Genomic DNA, 22956 nt, shown 5'->3' on the forward strand with positions numbered 1-22956 from the left:
CAAGTGAAGAAAGAAACTCCCTGGAGCCATCAGTGTGTCACAAAGAAATGAGGATTGTGGGTAGTGCTGCTGAAACGATGAGTTGATTATTTGGTTACTGGATTGACAGAGAATTAAATAACTCCTATTTTTCAAATTAACTTTTGAAGTCATTCATCAGACAAAACATTGCAAGTTTGACATTTTATGGACTCAGCAATTCATCAATCAATCAAAAACAATAATCAACATAATGGTGTATATTTTCAGTTGCAGCCTGAGTTGTGAGTGTGGGCAGCCTTTTTCCTGGGCAGCTCCAATGCTGGATCGCAGATGCATATCTGCGAGTGAGTCAAGTGGATGAGCTTGTGAATGCATTGCCTGCCCCTGTAACTGTTTGTGTGTATTAGCAACCGTCTGGATGTGGTGGCGGTGCCGGTCGGAGGAGGCATTGGCTCCTGAAAAGTAGCTCTTCTCCGCCAGGCCAGTCAGTTTAATCAGGTTTCCCACATCCGCCAGCTGTGTCCACACAGCAAACAGCCATTCTGTCCCGCTGGAGAGCTGCAACATCCAGCTGGGGGCGGGGGAGGCCAGTTAGCATCGGGAGATTAGCCCAAGCTGCTGCTGCCCAGACGGAGAGAAGTTGCATTTGTGTGTTTGTTTGAGAGACAAACAGAGATTGAGAGATTACAAGAGACACCGGGCTCCGCTGCCGAGGAAGGTACCAGGCAGAAAAAGTGTAGTCGTGTGTGTGTCACGGCACACAAGCAGATTTAAATGTGTGTTCTGCTCAAGTAGTTTGTGTGAGTGTGAGCCTGTGGTTTTGCGCTCGCGCTGCTCAAGTGTCCAGCTGGCAGAGGGGAGATAGCAGGAGCCTTGAAAATGGTGACGGAGCGGTAAACAGACACACAAACAGTCGATCAGTCCTAATGAGGAAAAGTGCTGTGCCTAAAAGGATGGTGTGTGTGTGCGTGCGTGCGCGTGTGCAGGTTCTGCTCACACCACCTGACTCCTGGTCATACATCACAACAGACAAACATACACAAGAGGGCAGACATGCGTAGACACACAAGAGACATGCAAGCACACAGAAGTGAGAATTGGGACACACACACACACACACACACACACACACACACACACACACACACACACACACACACACACACACACGCAGTCTAACAGGAGAGCAAAGTGTGATACACGTACTCCCTGGGTCACGGGCCAACTTTAAAGGTGTTAGCATATTTAGGCCAGAGCAGCTGGATCCCACTGAAATGGACCAGGCCCATCAATCCCCCTCCTGTGCCTGGTGCCCTGAATACAATGGCTGGGCTGGCTGCTTTGGTGTGCGCGGTTCTCCCAGTCAGTCAAATTGAAATAAATGAACTGCCAGCCCTGACGGCAGGGTAATTGTTCATATGGAAATTGGATTGCCGTCGTCACAGCAGCCTCCCATTGCAACTTGTGAAACAATTTCACTGTGAGGATGGGACAAGAGCGTTTGCATGTCAAAAACAAGAAAAAAAAGCGAGGTGGAAGACGAGCAGAGAAAGAAAGAGTTCTCCACACTCTCCCACTTCATATTTCATCTTTAACAATGCTTCTTGTTCTGACTATCTTTGCCTCGATGGTGGCGGGAAAATAAAGGACAGGGAACCGCCCCTCATTTCCAGCTCCTTGTTGTGGCTCTGAACCCAGGTTGTCATGTTGCCTTGTTCACACTTTATCAGTCCTTTTCAGCGTCCCACATGCTGCGAGAGACGTGGACAGATTTGCCTTAGAACATTAACCCCCGCTCACCTCTCCTCCCCCCTCTCTGCCCAGGGCTGAAGCCTCAGGGGACAGGCGAGTAATTTAATAGCAGTTCACTTTTATCGGTGTGTAACACTGAGAGGGTTTTCAATGTGAAGACACTCCCTGCATCAATGTCAGAGCCGGCATCTGTCAAAGCCAGCTCTCCAGTAAAGAAAGTGCTGAATATGAATGATCCCGGCATGGGGTAATATCCTATTATGTTTTCTGGGTAGGGTGTCTGTTTTTTTTATTTATTATATCAGTTTCCTTCCTGTATCTGTTTTAATGAGTGAGAGGAGCCCTCATGCTGTTCCAAAACTTGCCAGGTCGGCAGTTGCGGAGCTTTTTTGTGTATGTGATCTAATCGTAACAGACACATTTCCCCCTCTCTCGTTTCCTCCCCCTCTCTCCTCTCTGATCTCTGGTTCCCTCACCCAGACACGCTCACACACTCCATCCCGGCGAGAGGGTTGGCCGAGAGGCATGTGGACTGCCATGCTGGGTTTCATTGCCCGTGTCAAAGAAACACAGCACGGCAGTTTGAAGAGAAGAGTGTCTCTGTGTGGTCGGAGCGGGATTACCTTGTCAGCACTTCAAACTGAGCCCGGTGCACGTGTTGCACATACACGTGTATCAGGAAGCCCGTGAATCTGTGTGTGTTTGTGTGCACACCTGCCATTTTTCAATTATCTTTCATTTTCCTCTGCTGAGAGCCGCTTCTCCTGTCCAGACTTGTTATAACTTGCGGAGGGAGGGTGAGAGGAGTGGCACTATATTTGCCAACAAAAGGTGTGTGTGTGTGTGTGTGTGTGTGTGTGTGTGTGTGTGTGTGTGTGTGTGTGTGTGTGTTTGCAGTGTGTGCGATGACTAGCAAGCCAACAGAAACACACCTTCGTTTGCTACATACAAGCTTGTGCATGCAGCACCTTAACAGTTTTTCTCTTAACATTTACTTCGCCTCCAACCAAAGTAATAAACTTGAGGGTGAGATTAGAAATCATATTGTGTGAGAAGTTCCCTCACTTCTGTAAATTATCATATCAATTCTGAGCTGATTCTTCAGTGTGCTGCTGTTATGTTGAGGACAGTAGTGTAAAAAGAAACTTAGCCGACACCTCTTTTCTTGTCTGGTTTATTGACAGCACTCTGGTATATCTATAATAGTACAACATATCCCACTTAGTCGGGGATCTCGAAGATATTTTCGCTGATCTGTAGGACAGTTTTAATTGTGCTCTCAGATTACTCCTCTGCAAGTTACACAGACAGTCTGCAGCCATGCTATAAATCATCTGCTCATGAAGGTTACAGTGTTTATTTACAGCTTTTCTCAGGGGTTTCTGTTATTTTGTCCTCCTATTTATATCAATGAGCAGGCTGAATAGACCGTTGTCTATACTGTATAAGACAATATAATTAAATAGCAGTACAAAGTAAGTCCTCTAAAAGGAGGTGAGCCTGTGGTTTTGCTACTAAATGAATGAAGTTTAAAAAGTGAGCATTATAACCTTCACAGACGCAAGATGTAATGAAGGACTTTAGTGTTAAACAGCATTAGCTTTGACAAGGTGTAGCCTACCTAATAAACTGTCAATTGAATGGAAGTTGGCTACCCTACCGGTGTTTCCATGGCAACACCGAATTAAATGTGCTGATCAATGCCAAAGAATCAGAAAAGAGGAATCATATCTTATAATTGTGTAATTGTGGTTTGTTGATGTGGACTGAACAATAAAAAGGAAGTGTTGACATGAGTAAATAGTGAGGACATCATCAGCAGTTTTCTTTCGAGTGAATGGTGAGTTAGCAGAAGGACAAAAAGCCCTGCTGCGTTGAGAAGCCACAGCAGCTGAGCTCTGCTACAGGTCTCCACTGCACTAAGGTCTCATCCTAAAGGAAGTTTGTTGTATTGTTAAACTCTTGGCTGAATTGTCGCAGTCAAATGTGTTTGCAGATGGTGAACATTTTGTGCTGTAGCGAAGGATGCTGAGCGGTTCGGTGCAGGTTCCCGCGTCAGCCATGTTTTTGGTTGGAACGTAAAAGTCATAATTTACTCAAAGGATATTTAGCTGTCTGCCTATTGCTATGATTTAAGCGTCAGGACACAGTCCACCAACCTTTAGCACGTCTGATATTAAGAAGTAATTGAAAAGAAGAAGTAGAACTGGAAAACAGAATCAAATGAACAAATAATAACATCTTTGCAGGTTCATAGCTCAAGACCCACCAATTTGTAAGTTGTGTTTTATTACATCATTATCTTTTATGTGGCTTTTGCATTCTTTTAATAAACCTTTAATGAGGAAGTAATGTACTGTATACCACAACCAGGATTTTTCTGTCACCAGTGAAGGGAGCTCCACGGATAAAAAACACTGACTCGGTCAAGGTTGTCAGGTCACTTTAAAGATTCTTCTGTTCTTACTGTAACTAAAAAGGAGAAGGTAAAAAAGAGTTTGATGAGATTCCTACTGAAATTCAAAGTCAATTGAACACCAGAATCAGGCTGTTTGTGTCAACAATTGTGTCTTTCATGGGATCACATTTTTCCGATGTGCCAGCTTCATTAGTACATAATGTGTTTCATTATTATTTATTTCAGGCCATCGGAGGCTTCATTAGCTGCAGGCTGATGCGGCACGCAGCTTCTAAATTTAGCATCTTTTTATTTATTCAGAATAGCCACGTGTTGGATAGCATGCCCAGTTGCCATGTTCTCTCGCAGCAGCTTAGACACATGTTGAGAAAAGAGGGGTGGGCCGGTCTGGGGAGAAATGGGCCTTATTCCACCTGTGTCACCCCCACTAGGCGTCTTGTGTCTCTTCAGCTCTTTGAAGCCTCTTTAATTCCAGCGTTCAGGATTAAGTCCTTGAAAAAAAAGGATAAAAAGTGATAGAGCGGCAGAAGGAGACATCCTCAGAGAGAACTGGCTCCTTTGAAATATGTTAAGAAAATCGTTTGCACTGACCCCACAATGTAACATCTGAGGGAAATTTGTGCGACACTTTTTTCCGATTTGTGGCTGGCCATAGGATTTACATGAATAGAAAAAGGACTCTTTGAAGTCATGGTTGTAAGCGGTACTGGAGTTTTCTGAAACCTAAATGAGCGCCCCGAGACGATTGTCCTTGCATTCGCAGTCTGAGAAAGTTGCTTTGTCATAGCGTGTTTTATTGGAAGTCAAAGGAATGAAGGAGTTTTCTGTCACAGAAGCCGTTGACATAATCCACCTTCTGTGGAGTCTCTCTGTGCGGTCTGTGTCATGTGGATTGATAGAAATATGAATATTACAGTTTTAGTGGACGACACACTGGAAGTTCATTCAGAGAGCCAGTCGTATCCAGTATTTAGACAGTACGCTCATCCTTGTATATAAAAACAGAAAAATACAAAGTGGTAGTAAGCAAACAGATGTTCTTTAATTTCACAAGACATTTTATAGAAGCGCACACCTACTGCAGGTTTAATTGATACGTAGACTGTAGGAGATGCTGATGAAGTGGAAAAAAACACTATGTTGCTTCCAGTCGTTTTCAAATGCCGAAAAAAATGCACATTAAAGGTCATGTGGCATGTCCGGCTAGTTAAATTTGTCCAGTCAAAACAGCGAAATCATCAGCAGGCTGTCAGAAAGCATCTTTGTCTGAGGTGTTGCAGTCCAAATGTTGGAAAATACACACATTGAGTCACATAGAAATGTAATGAAATGCCTACAAACTACTGTAAAATCTACCTTAAATCCTCCCTGAGTAAAGCTTTGTGAAGCTCACCTCTACAGACCTACTTTATTGCACCAACACTGGCTCACAGAGGCGTTCATTTAATTCTATGATCCTTTTTAAAGACATTTTCCAGTGTGTGTCTCTCTGAACATTTTGCAATTTGCCATTCTTTGTCAGTGCAGGTTGGCTCTGTTTTGCTTATGTTGTCAACATTTTGAGGCTGCGAGAACGTTTTGCAGCTCGTGCAGTTTTTGTGATGCTTCCTTGAAAACTCCAACATACGAGTTATTGTGGCGCCTCTTAGAGCTGACACGGGCTTGTAATTGCCAGTGGAAATCTCTTTGTAATAGAACTTTTGCTACTTTAGAGCTGAAATTATATTGTTCACATGATATTCCTTTTATTTTGTCCACTTTGTGGTGTGCATGTTAATTGGAGATCTTTTTTTTTTTTTTTTCCTTCGGTCTTCTCTGTTAAATCTGGTCAGAACACAGACTGACCCTCCCTCTTAATTAAAGCTGTAAAAACCAGCCCCACACATTTCTGTCCTGAATAAGCACAGGCAGGAATTTTACTGCACCATTTCAATTTTAATGGAAATATTTAAGGCTATAAATTGAAAAGGGCACGATACATTTGTGCTGTGAAATGGGTTAAGCGGGGGAGAAGCATTGAGACAGTAAATGTGAAGAAAAATATAATCATCACACCGTGTAGTGGGCACTTAAATGCAAATGAGTGATTCTAGTGAAATTAACAGAGTTCCCCCCGGGGCTAAATGTCTAATCATTGGTCTCCCCACTTAGTCCAATGAGCGGATTCAGGTTAACATAACGAAACTCTGTGTTGGTAAGTGACTTCCTGGAAGTTTCATTAGGTGTTTCCAATGTGACAACTGTGCCCGTAGACTTGACTGGCAGGGCGGAAAGAGAACGGGGGATACTACTGAGAATGTAGTAAGTGCAAGCTCAAAACCACATGCAAACATACACGCATGTTGGCTGTGCGGGCAATAGCAGTTTCAAAGCCACCTGCACTTCCATATTTACCACAGCCTGGGCAAACAGCAGCGCGTGAGTGCTCCACAGGCACCTGCTCTGAGCCGGTACACGACGCCGTCTGTAGTTTACAAGGACATTGTGTGATCATGTTTCCTGACACAAAACTCTATTTCCTGAACACATTGTGCTGGGGGGGGGGGCAAATTAAGCTGGAACAGATCCAAGCCTTTTAAATAGGCTGTTATTGTGTTATGGTTTGAGATCTAGCTGGTGGCCTTAATCTTTCTTTACCCCTCCACGGAGCGTTTTTATTTTTTCACCAGTGATCATTTCTGATATTAAGTCAATTAAACCCAAAATAACACACCCTTTATATAACTGGAGCAGGGAGTTGAGTCATACACAAACACCTACACCACAGTTAGCTGAAGGCAGATTTTTTTAAATGGTTTTACCCCAATAACCTAAATCTATGAATCTAAATCTATGCCTCATATGTCACACTCCTTAAAGGGACACTTCACCCAAATGACTCCTGCTGGTACTCTTGTTTCTATCCATGCAAACTCTTTAGGTTTTATTTGACCTGCCTCCTCTGAAAAAATGCAACAGCAACATTTCATTAACTTAAACAAGGCCAGTTAGTGGAAATAATCCACACATTTTACTGTGAATATTTTCATTGGAACTATTTTCTTACTAAAGAAATTTATAATCTCCTACAGGAGTAGTTTATTTTGGGAATAATGTTTTTTTTTAAATTTTTTTATGCTGATGAGCAAAATGTTTGGCTTTATCCCTGATTTTAGATGATGTAGTGTCTCCTTCTCTGTATGACAGCAGGCTTATAGCTTATAAAAAACAATTGATATCTGAATTTAAGAACTACTTTTATGTAATCCGGCCTTCAGATAAGTGTGTATTTCTGTGTAGGGGTTATGTTAACACACCCACTTTGTTGAAGTCTTGTGTTTCTGAGAGTGAATGTGCATTTATATGTTCATTTAACTTCATTAATAATGAAACATCTCTTTCTTTCTGTTCCCTCCAGAGATGGCCAGCTGGGTCTCCCTCCTCCTCCTCCTCTTCTGCCAGTCAGTATCACAAGCCCAAGAGGAGAGCAGCAGTATCCCCATTGTGGAGTTCACCTCCGAGACCCCCATCAACAATGTGGTCCAGGACCCCCAGACCGGTCGCATCTACCTGGGAGCGGTCAACACCATCTTTCAGCTGGGCCCGTCACTCCGTCTGGAGGCCCGCGCCGAGACGGGCCCCAAAGAAGACGCCCGGACCTGCACGCCTCCCGCGGCGGCCTGTCAGGACACCAAGCCCATGCCCAACCAAAACAAGCTTCTGTTGGTCCACCCGTCCAACGGGTCACTTGTAGTGTGTGGCAGTCGGTACCGAGGCATCTGCTCCCTCCTCAACCTGTCCAACGTGGAACAGCAGCTGTACTACAGTGACAATAAAGGAGAGAGGACTTATGTGGCGAGCATCGAGGATGACGTGAACGTGGTGGGAGTCATGTCCACCTACTCCAGAGACTCACACAGCTTCAATGTGTTTGTTGTTGGGAAGGGCTACGGAAGCCTGGACAGTACAAAACTCATCAGCACACGAATCCTTCAGGACTTCCGGGAGTGGGTCGTGTTCGAGAGCATCATCGAGGCCTCTACGGTCCAGACGACACCGTTTGTTCCCAAGTACCTGCATGACTTCCGGCATGCCTTCAAAGAGGATGGTTTTGTTTATTTCCTCTTTTCTCGGACTCTTGACGGTACGGATAACAAAAACCTGACTTTTGTGTCCCGCCTTTGCGAAGACGACCCCCATTACTATTCCCACACAGAGCTCCAGTTAAACTGTGGTAACAATAACCGGTACAACAAAGTCCAAGCTGCGTACGTGGCTTCTCCAGGAAAAGAGCTGGCACGAGCCATGACTGAGTCAGGTATGTATGGGAATGTTGTCTCATGGAGCAAAGTCCTGTTCATGGTGGCGAGTCCAGACGACGACGACAACGAGTCTGCTCTCTGCATGTATCCGCTCAACTCCATCAATGAGCGGCTGGTGGACATCATCAGCGCGTGCTACAGTGACTCTGGGAAGATTTCCGGGTTTCCTGCTGTGGACATCCCCTACTCATCAAAAACTGACGAATTCTGCACATCAAAAATTGCGGTAAGTGTTTCTTTTGTGTCATCTGATTGAAGTTTAATAAAAATCTGTTTGAAATAAGTGAGAGAAAGTGACATATGTTTTGAAGAATCCCCTTTGGTGCAATCAATAATTCACATATAAGTCAGGGTTTACTTTAAAGTCTCAGTGTTTGCTTTGTTCTGCAGATCCTTTGTATTGTTCTGTCTAAATCGCGCATTCTGTCTCTTTCCCTCCCGATCTCCCTAATTTCCTCAACTCATGCAAAATAAAACCATATAACATTTGTAGGTCTTGAAAACATATTTGACCCCTCAGTGAAGGCTGAAGTTTTCCCTGTCAGAGGTGAATCTGCTTTACAATGCAAAGACAGGGTTCAATACTTAACAAGTTATACACTCCCCACGCAAATGCAGCTAAAATAAATAAATGTACCTCAACAGATGATAAAGCAAGTATTAAAGATTTAATCCAAGATGTTTAAGTAGAGCAGTAACACCTTAAATGTATTTTTAATTCTGTTTTTTGATAGAACAGAAATCTGTGTCACTAACAGTGATGGCACACATTTTTTTAATTTTTTTTATGAGAGCTTCATTTGTGGTTTATTCTACTATATGAGACCGCTGCTCATTGTGTCTGGATCGGGTAAATTCATCCTAATGCAACACAGAACATAAACGGTATCTGCTCTAATGAGTAATTTTTGCTGAAGGAGTGTTAACACAAGCTTCCGTATCCTAAACTTGGTCATTCTAAAAATTACATCGCTCCTCAGATGCAATCCTAAAACAGTAAATACATATAAACGTTATTCATTCATATTGAAAGAAATCGAAACATCTTGAGAACATCTCGACCTGCATTTTTAATAAACCTGTAAAACAACTGTCCCCGTGCTCAGAAATAACAGCTGAATCTTGCCAAATTGTTTATTTAGTAGAACATATATTGCACTGCTAAGGAATATAATTCCCACATGTTCCTTCTCATATTGTTTTGGATTGAAGTGCACACAATCTGTCATCATCTTTTTGTGTTGTCTTTTTCCTTTGCAGAAGCATATGTTGGAAAACTTCAAGTGTGGTGCTGACTTTTTGCCTTCCCCTCTGGCAAGCAAGCCAAGATTTGCCTTAAAGGCACACACAATGTTGACCAACTCGGGCCTTCTGACCGCTGTGGCTGTCGCTGTGGAGAATGAACACACCATTGCCTTCCTGGGCAACAACCAGGGAGAGGTCTTCAAGGTGGAGCTGTCTCTTGGTTTTCTGTGTTTTTTTTCTCCTTTAAACTTTTACCTAAAGGGAAAGAGTTCCCCTCGTCTGACAGTGTTACCTTTTTGTGTTTTGTCCAGGTGCACCTGATCATGGAGACGGATGTGTACAGCAAGGTCCCCGGTGACACCGTAGGGGAGAAGGTCAACAAGAACCTTTTCTTCGACCTCAGTCACAGCCAACTCTACATTACCACAGAGAAAAAGGTGCATATGTCAGGGCTCTTATCTAACACGTATCATGCACAATATGTGTGCACACAGGAGAGATCAGGCAGAGGACTCTGTGTAGGTCAGCCACACTGTGGCAGCACTCAGAACTGGAAACACAATCTCTGTAGTCACCTAAAACAAAATTGAATAATACATTTTGGTATTGTTACATGTAAAGACAAAAGCCAGTATGTTGACTCCCAGGTGATTCATTTTTTTTTACCACAGATGAGGGTGATATATTGTCTTTTATCATAAAAAACATAGTAGAATTTCCGCTTTTATCTGGGCTTTTATAGAAAACATGATGTACATGATGTAACAAACATGTTTCTCATCATAACTCTATTGTATCATACAGGTTACAATCATTAAAAAATACTGAAGTATTTTCAGCCGACATACTTGGGTATCAAAGATAAAATTATCTATTATTCAGAACTGTGTCTTTGACAATGTGATATTAATTCTATAATGTAATATGCAGTGTAAAATATTATGACAGGCGAATTAACATGTCACCAGCAGATTAAGGCTGTCTGAGGATGAAATGGAGATAAGCTTAAAGAAATGTAATATACTGCGAGGTAGTGTAGTCTATCTACACTCATATTTTTTTAGATGATTCTTCCATATGTAGCTTGATACTAAGACTGAACTGCAATTTAATTTCTCTTCATTGAATCACTGATCAAAGTGGAGATTTTTTTTCTGTGATTCAAAAGTCGAACGTTGGAAAGATGTGAGGTTAAACTCGATCAGAACTGGTTTGAATGAGGTATTGTCCAACTGTGTAGGAAATACAAAAGTGTTTACATCTCTGCCGAGCATCCTCGGTCGAAGGCGGAGCAGAAAGCCGACTGTCTTACAGAGGGAAGAGATGCAAAACCGTTTAAATATGGAGATAACATTTTCAGACAGTCTCTCCTTGAAGGCACTGACAGATTGTACACATGACAAGTGGCAGAAATAGTTACATCAACAATGACTGAAGTGATCTGGAGAGAACCATGGCTTCTTTTAGGCTACAAAAAAAGGCAAAAATAAAAACATACAGCCCCACTAATCAGACGGGAGGAGGCTTCTAAAGCTATTCAACCTTCTGATAAGCACTTCTGGAGAAGCACACATAAGAGGTTTTCAGAGATGTTAGACAATCTAATAAGCATTTTGTTTGACTCATACTGATGCCCTAAAGTGACATCTGATGGAAGTAATTGTCCTTTGTTATTTTTCACCAGTGGATACAGTAAACATTTAGTGTTTTCCCTGCATAAATTGTTGTAGTAGTTGCACATGGGAAGCAGACACGAGGTGCCGTGTGCTGTGACAGGACTTGTTTCAATCCTACTCCACACACCTGCAAAAACCAAGAGGCAATTTTAGCTGTACTTTAAATGCTTCATGTTTTGTGCAGTGTCTCCCCTAAGGTGCTCTGTTTGATCATATTTCATGTTGTAATGCTCCAGATCACCAAGGTGCCGGTGCAGACGTGCTTCCAAAAGAAAGACTGCCAATCATGCGTGGAGTTGAGGGACCCTTACTGTGGCTGGTGTGTCCTGGAGGGCAGGTGCGTCTCTCTCTCTCTCTCTCTCTCTCTCTCTCTCTCTCTCTCTCACACACACACACACACACACACGTGCGCGCATACACTCATGCATGCACTTACAAATGCATGCACACAGCAACAGACTAACACAAACACCCACACATGCAATTCCATCTGTAAAAAAACACAGCGGGGTATTTGTTCAGTGTTTTATTTCAGACACTTTTAGTACCCCTCGGTGTTTATATTCCATCTCCTATTCTCCTATTGTCCGTGCAGCCGTAAGGAATTAAAGCTGTTTGTCAACCCCATGCAGCGAAGGCAGACTGCAATTTACTCTCATCAGCCTATATTTATCAGGGTCTGGAGGCTAGCAAGGTGTGCATGTATCATGTATTTTATATGGAGGTGATCAGGAACAGAAAGAAAGGATCAAATCTGTGTCCCTCTGGAAGTTGCTGATACACTTATTTAGTAACACACTTTATGTAGCGTTGGAGCTGTAAATGTTGATCCATTGACATCTTTGGGTTTTGGACAGTTGGTCAAAAAAAAAACAAGACACTTCAGGCTCAAGAACAGTGAAAGAAGAATATTTGATGAATCAATAAATTAAATGTCATATCAATACACAATTCAAATAATTATTTTAAACCACTTAGCTTATTTGATTTTCTGCATTTACATATATTGAAAACAATTAATCCACTTTCCTTTTCACTGAAATTATGATTTTTTTTTATTTTTTTTTTGCAAAAAGGTTACTGTGTTGTTTTAGACTGTTTCCATCTCACCTGTGAAATGTATTGTCATTGTGAAACTCATCACAATCACAAGTGTGTTCATCAAATTATATCAAAATGTATTGTATGTTTATAATTTACTGATCCTTTCTTGATTCATCATGTAATCTATGATAATTTTATGTCATAAAATAGAAAAAAACAAAAACAAACAATATCTGTCTCTTTTTAAGACGGCCTAAGATAATGTCTTAATTAGACAGTAAAATTGTTATTATATTTCATGATACCTGAAATCCTCTCAGTTGAGAAGCTGAAACAGGGGAATATTTGGCATTTTTGCTGAAAGGTTACATAATTATTTGATTATAAATGTAGAAGCAAAACTAGTTCCCAGTGAGAACCTTTTAAAGGTTTTCATATCCATGCAAAACTTTATTTTGAGAAGCTTCACAGGCCTTGTTTGAAGTCACTTGGGCTATACTTGGGCTGTTATTCGCCAAAGCACATTGAAAGTCTGCTGCAGTCCATAGGCTTTGTTTTTCTGAGGCTTTGTGGAAGCATTTACGGGATGCGGAGCAGAGGGTGATGGGAGTTGTTCATCCTTCGTCTGAAGGTGTACCAGGAGGTCTGAGTGCCGACGGGCAGAGGAGAAGAATGGCTGGCTGTGGAGCCCCAGGCAGCAGTGTGTCAAGATTATATCCTTCTATCCCCCGAACCTTTCCTGCAAAAAGACTGACAAGGTAGAGCGCTGCTTCTCTTCTCACTCATTCTCGCTCTCTGCCTGTGTTCTCTGTTTGTCTCTCCCGCTCTGCAGGTCACAACTCTACTTACATGCACATCACACAAACATGGATGCCTGAGTAATAATCTGTTTACATTGTGAGTGAGAGACGCTGGGCTCCAGGTTTTCCTGCTCTATATTGATCCATGAAGAAAACTACAAACTCTCTTATTATAACCTGCTTGCTTGATTGTGCTCACAGTCTGAAGACTGAAGAGCCTCTCCTCCTGTGTGTTCCTTCTCAAGTTGTTATTTCTTTCAATCCCCCGCTTTCAGACTCCTTCTCTGTCCCTTCCTCTCTAACTCGCACTTGGATTTTCATCAATCACGTCTCCTACTTTGTCATTCTCAATCAATCTCCTGCCTTTTAAAAGGATACAGTTCCTGTATTGTAACTGCAGTTGCACTCAGTTGTTTGAATTATACTCCAAGCAGAGAAATGAACTTGTAATTATTTTTCATGCTGAAGAGCAACATTGTAATAAGTAAAGTAAAACGGATACCATTTCAAATTCTTGGTATGTTTTTGTCCGTCCAGGTGAAGATCAACATCCCCTCCCTGCCTGCCATCGGACCCTCTGACCGTCTGCACTGCACCATCGAGTCTTTCCAGAGTGAAGGCACCAAGTCAGACTCTGGTCAGGTCTCCTGTGATCTGCCCCAGCCCTTGCTTATACCGCAAACGCCTGAGGGCCAAGGTATGAAACTGCCCTGTTTTGATCCTCTTTCAAGGCAAACGGTGGTAGTTCTTCATCATAGCTAACGCTGCATTACTGACTGGACAAAGTGGGCAAAGACTCGAAAAGCCTGAGGTTGACTGTTTGTCAGCTGGTTTTAGTAGTGATTAATAATGAATTTGATAGAGAGTTTGCACTAGAAAATTATAATTTCCAGCAAGGCAGAAATTGTAATTTAATTTTTTTTTTTTGTAGCCACGTCTTTTAGAAGCACCCAGTGTTAAAATCTAGTTTTCGGTGCTTTGTATTGTTTCACATCTTTTGTTTCTTTGTTAGCAGTGGTGGGCCATCTTTCCCAAAACAAAGACCAGCTCCTCGTAAATGATAAAAATGAATTTATGTGGTAAAACATGAGGCTTTTTCTATATAGAGCAAATGTGATTCTTCCACACAATAATGCCATATACTGTGTTCACTAAATCAGTTTGTTCTTTCGGCAGTTAAATATAATAGTAGTTTATAATCTAGGCCAAACAACTTCCTGGGAGTTATTGGACTTAATGTCCAAATTCTTGGTATGTTTTTGTCCGTCCAGGTAGTTTTTGTCAAAATATGTCATTCTTCCTGTGTTGTTTTGTCTTTCAAATGCACCAGTGACATCTTGTTTTTACTTGAGGTCTTGCATATTCAGACACCATACCTCCTGTATGCATACAAGTAAAAACCTTCAAACACATTTTAACCCTCACTCTGCTGTTCCCTCAGACTTCGTGGCAGTGGCAGTCAGGATTTTTGTCAATGAAACGGTGGAGCTGGCCACGCGGGAGTTCAAGTTCTACAATTGTGCTGCCACAGTGAGGAAGTCTGAAAACACACCGTGAGTGAGGCTTTTAATCTATCAGTTCTGCTCTGTCACTCACTTAAAATACACAGTGACACTGAACAGAGCATCAAATGACAACCTTGATGTAAATGTATCACCATGCATGAACAGATGAGAGATCAAGGCTCTGTTTGTAAATTGTGATGCATGGTAGTTTTGAATGCACCTCTTGCGTTCTCTCTCCTCCTTTTATTACCACGCTGAGGAAATTGCCTCAGTTTCCTTTTCATTAATCAAAAAATGAAAGTCGATCTCGCCTGTTTTTTCCCCTCATTTTTTTTCTTCATTTCTTTCACACAGAGGAATGTGTGATGAACGAGCTTTGCTTATGTGAAGTTGCAGAGATCCATTTCATTGTCAGCAACAAAGATTTTTTTTTTTTTTTAGCCGGACGCTCTCTGATGAGTTTGCATGTTTTGGATTTTGTTTGTGTGTGCTTTTATGCGTGTGCTCTCCAACCTAATTATGTGTGTAAAAGCATTTCCTTATCTTTGTTGTGTACGTTTCCATATTTATGTGCGTTCTCAGGTGCATGTCATGTGTGGCCAGCCAGTGGGGATGCCAGTGGAACACGCGTGACCACACCTGCAGCGACATGGAGGACAGCGTGGCGGGTGTCAACATCATCAAGCACCGTCAGGTCAGTCATCTCCAGGGTTATGTCAAGGACTCCTATGTATCATGGTTTGTGTGTGATAAATGCTGCCCAAAGTATCGTAGACGTTACAAAAGACACGTCTAATCACCACATGTGCCGCAGCGCCTCAGCGATCCAAATTCCCCTCGAAAATTAATAAAAACACAAATCCCACTATCAGCTGCCACCATCTTGCGTGACAAATGTTGTTGGGTGGAGGATATCAATTTACAAGTCAGCAGATGTTGTAGCGATACACTTATCTGTCACCACAGATGAGGGTGTCCATTAAGTGGTTGGCTTATTTAAAATGTAAATGATTAAAAGTGGGACTGTCTGATTTGTTTTGATACCTTTTCAGGGAGCAAAGTGTCCTCAGTTCGAGAATCCAGATCCTGTGCTGATCCCTGTGGGCTACAAGACTCGCATCAGCTTCGAAGGGATCAATTTGGACCTCTACCAGGTAGAACAGCACAGGCACAGAATTTAAAGCATTTCTGGAAATCCTATCAGCTTTTTGAGTGATGATAGGAGAACCAGATTTGTCTCAATCTCTTTTTTTTCACCAAATTGTAAATTTAATACTCCCATCTCAAAGAAAAATTGCTGACAGACTGAAAAAGAGAGACACAGATACAGCAAACATTTACAGGCTATCAGACAAACAGTGACCAATCAGGGGTTAGGGTTAGGAGTTGAGAAGTAGACGGTGTTCAGTATGAAGTCGTCAGCTACCTGGGTGTGGTCACATGACCCTAAATGACCACAGATTGAACACACAATGTATCTCTGTATTTGAGCATTTAATTCTATATGCACATTTTTAAAAGCAAAGAACCTAAAGCAACATGTTTATGTGCTGTTGTAAGCTGTTATGGAAATGACAGTTCCTCATTAAGACCTGCTGGATGTAGTGTTCTCGTATAGAAAATGAATTTGCATTCCAATTAAAGCTGGTTTTCATCAAAGTCACCACCCCTGTGTGCTTTTATAAACTGCCGCATGGCACGGTGTGAAAATATCATGCAACAGATTGACTGATCATTTCTGCATGTGACATTTATTTTTGTTCTGAAACGGGTATCCTTATAGGTCTGCTTGTTTTATGAATGTATTGAAGATTACATGGCTATGAGAGAAGATGGACTACATCAGCATATGTGCACTTAAAGCACTGATGCTGAAGGTTTGGCCTATAGAGTGACTTGTGAATTTGCCAGCATGCAAACGTATTTGGGTGGAAGCAGAGGGGAGCATCAGAGAACAGTGGTATGAAAATAGAATGTGCATGAATTGATCCACCACGTCTTTTTTTTTTATGTGTGGTTCTGCAGGGTCACATTTTCACCATCGGTACTGAGCTGATGAGAAATGTAGAGGAAGAGGTTAATGTTGAAGAGGGACCGTTCTACACTTTTAGCGGCTTCAATGTGAGTACGGCTGTTTGCTTGCTGCGTGACACTCGTCTTGATGCAACACTTTTGTTCCTTCAATGAGCTGCTGGCTTCTACTCTACACAGGTCCTTCAACTGTGGCTGATTTGTGGACCTGTACTCAAAGTATAAATCTAGAACAACACTGAAAGTAAAATACATTGTAGAGAACCATTTTATTTTAATTTTCTGTAGGAAAATCACTTTCGTTTATGAATAACTGTCTTTATGTTCCAGATTTATAAATGAAATGACCTTTTAGCTGCTTTTTACAGTCCCTTTGATATTCTCTAGCTCCCTCTAATGGACAGAGTCCTCTCTGGAGTTATTTTAGCTCTCTCTCTACATTGTGAATTCTGTGATTGGGATGCTCAAACAGTGCCTCGCCCCCAGCTATGTTCTTTTCCAACATTGATTTCTTGAGCTGAAAATCTGCCAGACTGGGTATAATTTTTTTTTTCCTTTCTTTTTTTTTCCTTTCTTTTTTTTTCCCCTTGGCATGGGCAAGTGGCAGCCCACACTGTTTGCAGGGAAGAGCTTAAGTGCCATTAATCACTGGATTCTGTATTAATAATTCATTTTCTTCCAATTTCTTAGTTTTCCTACGATAAGTCACCGGAGACCAATGTTCTTTTCTACGTGAAGGACAAGGAGTCTGGCAAGAAGATGGACAGCACGCTGAATGGTGCGTTCGCACATTTTAATGTGGAGATCTTATTTATAATGCCCTGTGTGTACACTGCAGGTCCCAGTGTGGGGCCTCCCTCAGATCTGAGGAAGCTACCTTTAATCTCCAACTGAAAATTAATCAGGAAATTAATTGGTAATGAGTGTACAGTCTAACAGGTTTTGACAGAAAATTAAGCATTCAGAGAAATTCATAACAAAATGATTATGAGGCCTCTCCTGCATTTTACATTACCACAATGAAAAAATTATGCATTTTACTGGACAGCATTAAGAAAGAAAGAGAGAAAGAAAGAAAGAAAAAAATGCATTATAATTCAAAATGTAATTGTTGGCTTTCCCCTCACTGCGTCCAGTGACCCTGTATAACTGCTCCATGGGACGGGAGGACTGCAGCCTCTGTAAGAACGCAGACCCAAAGTACAGGTGTGTGTGGTGCGGCAAGCAGAAGGCGTGTGTGTACGAGAAGCTCTGCAGTGCTCACCAACAAGGGTCCGAGGATCCCCACAACACCGAGTGCCCCAACCCCGAGATTACTGACGTGAGTAGTAACAATACTGTCATCACTTCATGTTTACCTCTGGATTGGAAACAACACTTGTGGGCAGGATTTAAGAGGATCATTTGGCAGAAATGTAATATAATGAATATGAGTATAAATATAACATTCATAAATATTTTTTACTTTGTGTATGATCACTTAAGAGTAAGAACTGCTCTGTTGCTGTTACCTTAAAATGAGTCCCTTATATTGATGTAGGGAGCAGGTCCGATTCCACAGAGCTGCCATGTTTCTACTGTATACCCAGAAGGGATAGACCAAACACTGGATCGAGAGAGACATTTGATTTTTTTTTTGTGGCCGCTGTAGGTTCTCTTAACCCACTTGGAAGAGAGGGGGGTGAATAGCTGGTTAAAACCTCACTGATAAATGCCACTACATCCAACACACTGGTCCTTTAAAGACCTGGCGATTAGCAGCGAAAAGAGACAGACTTTGGTGATTGGATTATTGATTTGAGCTGTTTATTGGTTGTGTATTTTCTTTGTCCTCTTTATGTTGACAGAGGAATTGCGAGTCTGTTTCTCCTTGAGCGTGTTGCACTGTTCTTCACCACATCTAGATTTAATCAATTCTTTCTTTGCTCACCTAATTGTCGGTGCCTCTTTGTCATTGACAAAAATCCATCAGTAATTTTGTTTATGTCATTCTGGCAGAGGTTAGCACCAAGCACACTACAGCCGGGCTGATAGATGGACAAATAAAGACGTTACAGATAAATTGCCATGCCGTGTGTGTGTGTGTGTGTGTGTGTGTGTGTGTGTGTGTGTGTGTGTGTGTGTGTGTATATGTGTGTAACAAATATCAAATGGACAGCTGTGAAAATGTCTGTAGACATTCAAGGTCCTCAGATGATGAAATCTACTGATGTTTGTTGATCCTTTGACTTTTCCTTGAGTGCCATTATGAGGTTGAGATTTTGTTTTGGGTTGGCACATAAATATCCCCCTTAAGGATAAATTCAAACAACTTGGATGGCCCCTAATTTTTCATTAGGACCATCGTAGTTTAAAATCGATGTATACTTGAACAAATACCTTCAAAACATCTACATTAAATGTTCATGTTTGATTTTAGCAGGCTAACTGTTAGCAGACGTAGATGGCGTGCATGGTTCTGTAAACATACCTGCTCAACATGATTTTTGACCATGTTGGTATGTTAATGTTAGCATTAGTGCAAAGTGCTGCTGCGTCATAAGTACAACCCCACAGAGCTGCTTGCATGGCATGGTTAGCTATTAGATTTTTTTTTTTGTATTTTCATTTTGAGATTAATACATTAAGTTTGTTTTACATTATTTTTTTTTCATGTGTTTATTTTTATGGAATTTTTAATACATTTATAAATGATGTAAATTTTAGGGATCACAAATATGTTTTTTTTTTTTTTTTAGAACATCAGCCCTCATACTGTTGTCAGGTTTTTTATTATTTTTGAGTGTATCTTTGTGTCTTTTTGTGTCCGACTCACTAATACATCATTGGCTCTAATATGTACATGTGCACATACTATACATGCAAATGTGACTCACTGCAGTGATGTAATTCTCCATAAATATTAAACACGTTAAGTCTGCTGAATAGTTGGTTAAACAGACTGTAAATCTCTTGTATGTTCTTATTGCACAACTAATCTGCCTAAATCCATTTTAAATCCCTTCTTCCTATAAACACCCACTCCACCCCCTACACACTGTATCTCCCATTCAGATCATCCCACGTTTTGGCCCCCTGTGGGGAGGCATCTCCATCACCATCCGTGGCTCCAACCTCGGCATCCATAAAGAAGACATCAAAAGCATCACGGTGGTCGGGGAGCCCTGCATCCATCAGGAGGAAAAGTACTCTGTCTCCACGAGGTAATGCACAGGCAAAGAAACAGTACGAGCAGCAGGAGCCTGTTGGGCTTTTGGTCAAACTGTGTATGGGTGTGTTTTCTACAAAGTTTTTGTATTCTTTTGCAATCCTTATCTGTGCCCAGGAGTGCCTTCCCTTTGCTCAAGGTAACCTGGCTGTATATTTTAATTAGCTTATTAAACCACCGTATCGATCCGACAGTCTCCAGATGGAAGTTGATTTTGAGACAGAATCCTTTAAAGGCGGCGTGCTAGTGCTGAAAGAAGAGTACATGTTAAACAACAGTGTGAAAAAGACAACATTACAAGTAAAAGTCCCACATTCAAATTTCTACTGTTGTAACTGGCTGAAGCAGTGCTAATTTAAATACTTCACATACACGTGAGAAGTATGATGGTGGGATTGGGATTAATCAAGCTTTGGCGAAACTCTTGCAGCTCATGGACATCTAAAATATTTCAATATTTCTGCTTTTAATGATAGTTTAACCGTGTTTAAAATTAAACAGTGCATTGTGTTTTATTGCCTTATCAGTTGTTTCAAAGTGTAAAATCTCACTTTTTAAATGTAACTTAAGTTGTTAGACAAATGCATTGTATAAAAAACTATAACATTTCCTTGTAAAATATAGTGGAGTATAACATGGAAACACTCAAATGAAGCACAAATTCAAAAGAAAGTCTAAAATACATTCTACAAAATTTATTTATTCTCTTTCCACTACTGGAATACATTATCTAATGTTACTCAATTACTTATACATTTCTTGTTTTTGCCTTCAGAGTTTCCTGAATTTTTTTAGATATGTTTTCACCAGTGCACTCCAGGTACACCACAGTGATTTGATGGTGTCACACGCACTTCCCACCGGTTTTTGGTGATCTATTCATGCTGCAGTCTCTCCGTTCCACCTCATCCCAGTGGTGCTTTAATGGGCAGAGCACTGTAAAAAAAAAAAAATGGAACAAACTTTAAGTCTTGCAAATGCACTCCAGTCCCAGCTGTGTTTGAAAAGTGCTCACTTCATACAAATAGTCCATGAAAGAGAAAACAGCCACATCGTTGCCCCACAGCCACTTGCCAGAACTGTTGACACCTGGCAGGATGGAGCCACATTTATGACAAATTCTTGCTCCACCATCTGCATGATGAGGCATAAACCTGGGTTTATGAGACCAGATGGAAGTGTTTCACCCTTAAATCATCCACTTTTGGTGCTAACGTGCCTCTCTAACTGTGCTCTTGTTGTTGTTAGTTGTCCTGCGTGGTTATACTGCAGGTTTTACCTTGATTGTTTTTAGTTCTGACAGGATTTGCATTGTGTTATTTCCTTCTTCCCAGTTTGAGCTGCTAATTGTCGTGTTGTGGCCCACCTGTTAGCCTGAATGAGGCTCACTATGTTATGCTGACCTCTTTCATGAGCAACACATTTTCCTCAAGGACTGCTGCCGACTTGGACTTGTTTGGTTCATCACATGATTTCCATTAAACTCCAGACTCTGAAATGTGGGAGAAATCCCTGAGGGAAAGAAGCGGCCAATCTGGCATTAGAAATCACACTACATTCACAGCTTCTCAGTCAACATTACCATAACGTCAGCTGAGCCCATTCAGCATGTTGGCCAAAAAAAAAACATGAAACAAAACACATTTGAGTGCTGTTTTTTCACTTAATTTCATTTTATTTGAATTACTTCAGATATTTTCACTATTTTATCCAAAACAAGATACAGCACTCATGTTGTTTAGGTTCATGAATGCTGTTACAGTTAAAAACAAACCTTGTGAAGTTGAACATTAGTTAAATAGACTGGAGCTCATTTGTGGATTAATGTTATTAATGATGTCCTGAAGGTTAGAGAAGCAGGCTTGTGACTGGAAGGCAGCCTGTTTGATCTCTGGACCTTCAGGATGATTCTGGGTGGGGAAAGTAAAAATGGGTGCCTGACCCTCCATTATTACGAACATTGAGGTGCTGTTGAGCACCGCACCTTATCCCAGCTGCTCCAGTGGAGCTGTAAGTGGCCAGCAGGTCAGACTGTGGTTGTACTGGGAAGCTTTCAGGTATGAATAACTTTGTGAGTGGTCATGGTGCTCCTGCAGATAAGAACTCATAAATTAACATAAAAAAAAAAAAAAAATCTGCCGAGCCAATCGATAGAAAAACTTAATTTGACTTAATTGTTAAAGTCTTTTTCCAAGTAAAAATGTCAGATGGTTTCTCAAATGAGGGCTTTGTCCCGGAGCTGTTGACTGGACAAATCAAGCAATTTGAAGACCTCGCTTGGAGTTTCTAGGATAATTTGACTGTTGTTTATTTTGAAAGAATACTCAAGCAAATGGTTAACTGAAAATGATATGAACCAATAATGACATTTTTAGTGTTTGCTGTTACCTCAAACATTTTCTCATCTGCCTTTTTTCCTTGTGTCTCTGTCCAGCGTGGTGTGTGAGATCGGCCCTGTTGACCTTAAAAAGGTACACTGGGGCCAAGTGGAAGTGGAAGTGAATGGAGGGAAGAGAGGAACCTCGTCCATGCACTTCACCTACAGGGTAAATATACAAGCACACACAACCTGTCCTCAGCCGCACTTACAATATGGAGGTCTAAAACGTTTGACTCCAAAAGCTTTCAGCTGATTTTTTTTTTGTTTCCTCTGAACTTTGTTGTGTTTTCCATTTTTAACTGCAGAGAAACCCTTTTCAGAACATACCAAGGGCATGTTGTTTAAGACTGTCCAAATACAACATCCTAATGTGTGGGTAAATTAAGCACCTAGATTCATATTACAGTGGTAATGCACTCTACAATAAACTAGAATGTGTATGAATTCGTCTTTTACCCGATTCTCTGCATTAGTTCCCGTTTTCTCTCTAATACTTTAACAGGCTACAGTGTAGCTATTTAACTGGCTTTTCATATCTCTGGCTCCACTAAAGCTTCCCCACAGGGGAGTGCTCCGCCTAACTGTTTGCTCAGCAAATTGAGGCAGATGTGGT

At 41.4% G+C, this 22956-nt stretch overlaps 1 protein-coding gene across 3 annotated transcripts in view; it reads left to right on the forward strand.

Annotated features, from left to right (window-relative positions):
- Positions 1-22956, forward strand: part of plxnb2b (plexin b2b) — a 111594-nt gene that overhangs the window by 64945 nt on the left and 23693 nt on the right. For all 3 annotated transcript variants that reach the window (XM_069163587.1, XM_069163586.1, XM_069163588.1), the window contains 14 exons: positions 7551-8680; positions 9715-9903; positions 10011-10136; positions 11612-11712; positions 13051-13177; positions 13757-13916; positions 14661-14772; positions 15307-15418; positions 15777-15878; positions 16750-16845; positions 17446-17533; positions 17892-18076; positions 19810-19958; positions 22398-22509. In XM_069163587.1, coding sequence (XP_069019688.1) covers positions 7553-8680; positions 9715-9903; positions 10011-10136; positions 11612-11712; positions 13051-13177; positions 13757-13916; positions 14661-14772; positions 15307-15418; positions 15777-15878; positions 16750-16845; positions 17446-17533; positions 17892-18076; positions 19810-19958; positions 22398-22509 — 2787 coding nt within the window. In that variant the 5' untranslated portion in view covers positions 7551-7552. The remainder of the gene's footprint in view (positions 1-7550; positions 8681-9714; positions 9904-10010; positions 10137-11611; positions 11713-13050; positions 13178-13756; positions 13917-14660; positions 14773-15306; positions 15419-15776; positions 15879-16749; positions 16846-17445; positions 17534-17891; positions 18077-19809; positions 19959-22397; positions 22510-22956) is intronic.

This window comes from Embiotoca jacksoni, unplaced genomic scaffold (assembly GCF_022577435.1).
Source record: "Embiotoca jacksoni isolate LCO1_2020_lvr unplaced genomic scaffold, fEmbJac1.0.p SCAF_3, whole genome shotgun sequence".
Taxonomy (NCBI): domain Eukaryota; kingdom Metazoa; phylum Chordata; class Actinopteri; family Embiotocidae; genus Embiotoca; species Embiotoca jacksoni.